The sequence below is a fragment of the Ranitomeya imitator genome, chromosome 4 (assembly GCF_032444005.1).
Source record: "Ranitomeya imitator isolate aRanImi1 chromosome 4, aRanImi1.pri, whole genome shotgun sequence".
Lineage (NCBI taxonomy): Eukaryota > Metazoa > Chordata > Amphibia > Anura > Dendrobatidae > Ranitomeya > Ranitomeya imitator.
In genome coordinates this window covers 705,360,698-705,368,529 of record NC_091285.1, presented here as the reverse complement: position 1 = coordinate 705,368,529, position 7,832 = coordinate 705,360,698, and the positions used below count along the sequence as shown (strand labels likewise).

Here is a 7,832-nt window from a genome sequence, read left to right as displayed (position 1 = left end):
CAGTCAACCCAGCACTAGACCTAGACCTCCTATCCAACATGGTGCACCACCTGGACGTAGGAGATACTTCAGCAGCATGCCTGCAGCCCACATCCCTGGCAGCGATCTGCCCTTCTCCATAAAAACCACTCTGGCCTCCACTGCTGCTGACATCCTGGATGAGTTGCCTCCTGGCACTCTGCATCAGTCTTCCGGACCTTCGTCCCTGTGACTGTGCTGCTCCTGAAGCCCAGGCTCTGAGCGGATGCTCCAGGTGTTCCTCTGTGTCAGCTCCAGCCAACCGGGTCTCCATCCTCCCCACTGCTGCTGCCTGGGCCTGGCGCTGCTGCACCTGTCGCTCCGTAGCATCTGCTCCCTCTGTGCATACAGCCGCCTGGTCCTGGCACTGACAAATCTTCCGCTCCTCTGCTGGCTCCATCGTCCACACTGCAGCCAAGGCCCTGCTTCTCTGAGCCGGCCACACTTCCTGACCAGAATTATGTCACAAAGAGGGCAGAGCCAGTGATGTCACTTCCCCCGACTCCTAGAACCTGCTGACACTGAGGAACTCCCCCAGAGCGATGCCCAGTGGCCAGAGGCTGGAACTGCGCTGAAGATCTGAATGGGTCCCTGGACGAGCTCTGCAGCCGGCTACTGGTCTGTGAAGTCGCATCCAAGCTAAGTTGTTCTGGCGGTCGGAACCTCCTGGCATGACCCAGAGGCTCCACAGATGCAGCCACCTCAGCAGTCCCACATCAGCGTTCCACATCTGCAGCTGATCCTGTAGCCACTGATGTCCTCTGCTTGCTGCCAAGGCATAGATCTCCTGGACAAGAGCCCCTATGACACTCAGGTAAGCTACTATCCTGAATGAACTAACCCCTCCGCCCCTCACCTTATGTACCCCCCCACAGGATACCTCCCACTAGCCAATCAAAAAAGCCCATATCTTTTCCCTGACCCTATACTCCTCCCCCCTACATTTGTACCCAAACTCTATCCCTCACATTAACCTCTTACCACCCAAAGTTAAGGCCTAGCAACCTCCTTTGTCATGCGGCGTTCCCTTTAAGACCCCTTTGGGGGATACAGTCTGGGCCATACTATACTCTGAGAAAGTCATCTGATTGGAGCAAATTAATTTCTGCAGCATGATAAGGCCATGAACATGCAGCCGACATCATGAAGGATGATGATAGAACATGATCTTAAGCATAAGAAAAACAAGGCGCTCTGAAAGTGATGATACGTCCCCAACCGATCTCAGATCTCAACAAAATCATGCTTGTGTGGGATTGTTTGAAGAGACAGAAGAATTTGTGCAAATCTACAGGAAATCCACAGAAAATCTGTGGATACTTCTCCAAGATAATTGGAACAACGTCCCAGCCAACTTCCTTCAAGGGCTATGTGTAAATATCCCTAGAAGAATTAGGCCAGCGTCACACTAGGCGTATGAAAAAACGGTCCGTTATTTACGGCCGTAATATGCAGAAATGTTCCCAAAATAGTGATCCATATGATATCCGTAGGCAGGGTGTGGCAGGGTATTTTGCGCAAGTCATCCTCCGTATGTAATCTGTATGGCATCCGTGCTGCGAGATTTTCTCGCCGGCTTGCAAAACGGACATACAATGGAATAATGGGCTCAAATATTCGTTAAAACATACAGTTAGGTCCATATATATTTGGACAGAGACAACATTTTTCTAATTTTGGTTACAGACATTACCACTATGAATTTAAAACAAAACAATTCAGATGGAGTTGAAGTTCAGACTTTCAGCTTTCATTTGAGGGTATCCACATTAAAATTGGATGAAGGGTTTAGGAGTTTCAGCTCCTTAACATGTGCCACCCTGTTTTTAAAGGGATCAAAAGTAATTGGACAATTGACTCCAAGGCTATTTCATGGACAGGTGTGGGCAATCCCTTCATTATGTCATTCTCATTTAAGCAGATAAAAGGCCTGGAGTTGATTTGAGGTGTGGTGCTTGCTTTTGGAAGGTTTTGCTGTGAAGTAAACATGCGGTCAAAGGAGCTCTCCATGCAGGTGAAACAAGCCATCCTTAAGCTGCTAAAACAGAAAAAACCCATCCGAGAAATTGCTACTATATTAGGAGTGACAAAATCTACAGTTTGGTACATCCTGAGAAAGAAAGAAAGCACTGGTGAACTCATCAATGCAAAAAGACCTGGGTGCCCACGGAAGACAACAGTGGTGGATGATCGTAGAATAATCTCCATGGTGAAGAGAAACCCCTTCACAACAGCCAACCAAGTGAACAACACTCTCCAGGAGGTAGGCGTATCAATATCCAGATCAACCATAAAGAGAAGACTGCATGAAATTAAATACAGAGGGTTCACTGCACGGTGCAAGCCATTCATAAGCATCAAGAATAAAAAGGCTAGACTGGACTTTGCGAAAAAACATCTAAAAAAGCCAGCACAGTTCTGGAAGAATATTCTTTGAACAAATGAAACAAAGATCAACCTCTACCAGAATGATGGAAAGAGAAAAGTATGGTGAAGTCTTGATACAGCTCATGATCCAAAGCATGCCACATCATCTGTAAAACATGGCGGAGGCAGTGTGATGGCTTGGGCATGCATGGCTGCCAGTGGCACTGGGTCACTAGTGTTTATTGATGATGTGACACAGGACAGAAGCAGACGAATGAATTCTGAGGTATTCAGAGACATACTGTGTGCTCAGATCCAGCCAAATGCAGCCAAACTGATTGGTCGTCGTTTCATACTACAGATGGACAATGACCCAAAACATAAAGCCAAAGCATCCCAGGAGTTTATTAAAGCAAAGAAGTGGAATATTCTTGAATGGCCAAGTCAGTCACCTGATCTCCACTCAATTGAGCATGCATTTCACTTGTTAAAGACTAAACTTCAGACAGAAAGGCCCACAAACAAACAGCAACTGAAAACCACTGCAGTGAAAGCCTGGCAGAGCATCAAAAAGGAGGAAACACAGCGTCTGGTGATGTCCATGAGTTCAAGACTTCAGGCAGTCATTGCCAACAAAGGGTTTTCAACCAAGTACTAAAAATGAACATTTTATTTAAAATTATTGAATCTGTCCAATTACTTTTGTTCCCTATAAAAACAGAGTGGCACATGTTAAGGAGCTGAAACTCCTAAACCCTTCATCCAATTTTAATGTGGATACCCTTAAATGAAAGCTGAAAGTCTGAACTTCAACTGCATCTGAATTGTTTTGTTTAAAATTCATTGTGGTAATGTCTATTACCAAAATTAGAAAAATGTTGTCTCTGTCCAAATATATATGGACCTAACTGTATATATATATAGTCTATATATACAGTACAGACCAAAAGTTTGGACACACCTTCTCATTTAAAGATTTTTCTGTATTTTCATGACTATGAAAATTGTACATTCACACTGAAGGCATCAAAACTATGAATTAACAATTAACACATGTGGAATTATATACTTAAAAAAATTGTGAAACAACTGAAAATATGTCTTGTATTCTAGGTTCTTCAAAGTAGCCACCTTTTGCTTTGATGACTTCTTTGTACACTCTTGGCATTCTCTTGATGAACTTCAAGAGGTAGTCACCGGAAATGGTTTTCACTTCACTTCACTGTGCCCTGTCAGGTTTAATAAATGGGATTTCTTGCCTTATAAATAGTGTTGGGACCATCAGTTGTGTTGTGCAGAAGTCTGGTGTATACACAGCTGATAGTCCTACTGAATAGACTGTTAGAATTTGTATTATGGCAAGAAAAAAGCAGCTAAGTAAAGAAAAACGAGTGGCCATCATTACTTTAAGAACTGAAGGTCAGTCAGTCCGAAAAATTGGGAAAACTTTGAAAGTGTCACCAAGTGCAGTGGCAAAAACCATCAAGCGCTACAAAGAAGCTGGCTCACATGAGGACCGCCCCAGGAAAGGAAGACCAAGAGTCACCTCTGCTTCTGAGGATAAGTTTATCCGAGTCACCAGCCTCAGAAATGGCAGGTTAACAACAGCTCAGATTAGAGACCAGGTCAATGCCACACAGAGTTCTAGCAGCAGACACATCTCTACAACAACTGTTAAGAGGAGACTTTGTGCAGCAGGCCTTCAAGGTAAAATAGCTGCTAGGAAACCACTGCTAAGGACAGGCAACAAGCAGAAGAGACTTGTTTGGGCTAAAGAACACAAGGAATGGACATTAGACCAGTGGAAATCTGTGCTTATGTCTGATGAGTCCAAATTTGAGATCTTTGGTTCCAACCACCGTGTCTTTGTGCGACACAGAAAAGGTAAACGGATGGACTCTACATGCCTGGTTCCCACCATGGAGCATGGAGGAGGAGGTGTGATGGTGTGGGGGGGCTTTGCTGGTGAGACTCTTGGGGATTTATTCAAAATTGAAGGCAAACTGAACCAGCATGGCTACCACAGCATCTTGCAGAGGCATGCTATTCCATCCGGTTTGCGTTTAGTTAGACCATCATTTATTTTTCAACAAGACAATGACCCCAAACACACCTCCAAACTGTGCAAGGGCTATCTGACCAAGAAGGAGAGTGATGGGGTGCTACGCCAGATGACCTGGCCTCCACAGTCACCAGACCTGAACCCAATCAAGATGGTTTGGGGTGAGCTGGACCGCAGAGAGAAGGCAAAAGGGCCAACAAGTGCTAAGCATGTCTGGGAACTCCTTCAAGATTGTTGGAAGACCATTTCCGGTGACTACCTCTTGAAGCTCATCAAGAGAATGCCAAGAGTTTGCAAAGCAGTCATCAAAGCAAAAGGTGGCTACTTTGAAGAACCTAGCATATAAGACATCATTTCAGTTGTTTCACACTTTTTTGTTAAGTATATAATTCCACATGTGTTAATTCATAGTTTTGATGCCTTCAGTGTGAATATACAATTTTCATAGTCATAGACATGTGTGTCCAAACATTTGGTCTGTACTGTATATATATGTCAGTGTCCTTCCCAAACCCGACATGATATGAGACATGGTTAACATCCAGTAAACCTTTTCATATCACTTTTTTGGCATATTCATCACTACTAATGTTAGTAGTGTGTATGTGCAAAATTTGGGCTCTCTAGCTGGTAAAATAAAGGGTTAAATCGCAGAAAAAACTGGTGTGGGCTCCCGCGCAATTTTATCCGCCAGAGTGGTAAAGCAAGTGACTGAGGGCAGATATTAATAGCCTAGAAGGACCATGGTTATAGGACCCCCCTGGCTAAAAGCATCTTCCCCCAGCCACCCCAGAAAAAGCACATCTGGAAGATGCACCTATTCTGGCACTTGGCCACTCTCTTCCCACTCCCGTGTAGGTGGAATATGGGGCAATGAAGGGTTAATGTTACCTTGCTATTGTAAGGTGACATTAAGCCAGGTTAATAATGGAGAGGCGTCAATTATGACACCTATCCATTATTAATCTAATAGTACGAAATGGTTAATAAAACACACACACATTATTAAAAAGTATTTTAATGAAATAAAGACACATGGTGTTTTAATATTTTATTATACTCTTAATCCACCTGAAGACCCTTGTCACCTGTAACAAAGTAAAAAAAAAACAAACAACAATATTCCATACCTTCCGTCGTTACAGTCTTGTCCCACGCTGTAAATCCATCTAAAGGGGTTAAATCATTTTACACCCAGGAGCTCTGCTAATGCAGCTGTGCTCCTGAATTTAAAACTTGGTGAATGGATGGAATGCAGGGGAATGTACTGTAGTTACCTCGAGTCGCGGTGATGCGCCCTCTGCTGGATGAACTCATATGAACTCGAGCGTGGGAACTTTTCAGAATATTTCCCACGTATGTACCGTATGCAATCCGTATTTTCTGCACCTCTCATACATCCGTAAAACTCGCAATTGTGACGCCGGCCTTAATGCTTTGATCCTATTTGTAAGGCATAGGTTGGTAGCATCAAAAATTAATTTGATTTATATTTTTCTTTGCATCTTTAATTTATTTTTAACTGCTTAATTCTTTACCCTCCTGCTAAAACTATCTCACTGCATTTTATATACAGTAAAGTACTTTATATCTTTGTAAGCTTACACATTGTGGGTATTTAGAATACAAAACATGACATCTTTTATACCAAAATTCTCTGCAAGCAAGATAACTATCAATTCATTTAAACATCTGGTCTCTTTTGTTTAGAACATTCACTTGAGGGTGATTATCGGGGTCCAGTGGGCATTTGCTATGTTCTTATGAGACTATAAAAGACGCGAACGTCTGGAACATTTCGACTTTTACATCAGAAGAGCCAACAATGCGAAGATATCATTTCACAAATGAAAATATCCCAAAATTCTAGTGAGCCTCCTCTAATAATGAAAACCATCACTAACTATAATATGACACTTGTTTTTAGTGGGCTACATTCCAGGACTTTATACCTGAACTTGAATAAATACTCCTAATTTTTAGGAGAAAATAGTTCTTGGATATTTATTGATATATAAATGATGTGTGATGTGAATCAGACACAAGTCACTCAGATACGTCTTTTTGGATTCCAAAGTCTATCCAAATACAAACCTCTTCTATTCCTTCTGCTTACCCTGAGTTACATATGTATACTGGGAGGGAATCTTCTCATTATCCTTCTAGTGACCATCATTGACCAACTCAAAACTCCAATGTTTTTCTTTCTGAAGCATTTATCCATAGCAGATGTCTTACTGACCACCAGCGTTATCCCCATGATGTTAGACATTATGCTTGCTGAGGAAGGAGTTTTCTACCTTTGGGGTTGTATGACACAGCTTTATTTATTTGGTATATTTGGCTTTGTTCAATGTTTCCTCATTGCCATTATGTCTTATGATCGATATTTGGCCATTTGTCATCCATTACGATATTCCTCACTAATAAGTCCAGATCTTTGCCTTCGACTTGTTATGGGAGCCTGGTTTTTGGTTATTGTGTTCATGTCAAGTGAGTTCTTTGTTATTATTCAGTCTAACTTCTGTGGCTTGAATTACATAGACCATTTCTTTTGTGACCTTGGTCCCGTAATGGAATTGGCCACTTCAGACATTTCCATTGTAATGTTGCAAGACTTTGTTTATAGCATCTTTATGTTTTTTTTTCCATTTGGTTTTATCATTGTTACTTACTGTTACATTTTTTTTACAATCCTTAACATTTCTTATGGTAGAAGAAAAGCCTTCTCCACATGTAGCTCCCACCTGACCACAGTATGTGCATATTACGGCAGCCTAATCGCAGTCTACATTGCTCCATCTGATAAAAGCTCATCCAATACCAACAAATACAGATCCCTGTTGTACATAGTAGTTACACCATTGATGAATCCCGTTGTTTACAGCCTGAGGAACAATGAGATTAGAAGAGCTATGCAAAAGATGATATATATATTTTTTTTAAACAAAATGAGTTTAAATGTTCAGCTCAGTGGTAATAAGTGAAGGCCTTATGCAAATCATTAACCAAACCATTGTTTTCAATCCATTAGAAGTTTTAATGCAACTAGAGATGAGTAGTTTAATTAAAAGCAAATTACATTTGCTTCAAATTTCACAGAAAAATGGACAGGTCAGAATCCACTATTTTTATGATTTGATTCCTTTGAATTCAGCAAAATGGCTTCTGGCTGATCAACATTTTAGGGCTGGGAAGACATAAAAATTATAAAATAATAAGCCGTCTTCACCCATCATATGACCAGCGCTCCTACCGATTCTGCACTAGGATGTGGACAGATAACACTTAGATAATGACTGTTAATGGCCTTCTGGTACCTTTATTTCACATATAATAAAGTTGGAAATCCTATTTCCAAAGCAAATTCGATTGAATCTCCTAA

The 7,832-nt window shown here is 41.7% G+C and overlaps 1 protein-coding gene across 1 annotated transcript; it reads left to right on the top strand.

Moving 5' to 3' along the window:
* The first annotated feature begins 6,468 nt into the window (after positions 1 to 6,468).
* On the top strand, positions 6,469 to 7,434 carry LOC138674822 (olfactory receptor 5P64-like). Its single transcript, XM_069762637.1, has one exon. It carries the CDS (start codon positions 6,469 to 6,471, stop codon positions 7,432 to 7,434), a length of 966 nt encoding a protein of 321 aa, XP_069618738.1.
* The last annotated feature ends 398 nt before the right edge of the window (positions 7,435 to 7,832 follow it).

What these genes read in the sequence shown, in the direction of transcription:
- LOC138674822 (XM_069762637.1), top strand. Translation starts at nt 6,469, where the DNA reads ATGTGTGATGTGAATCAGACACAAGTCACTCAGATACGTCTTTTTGGA.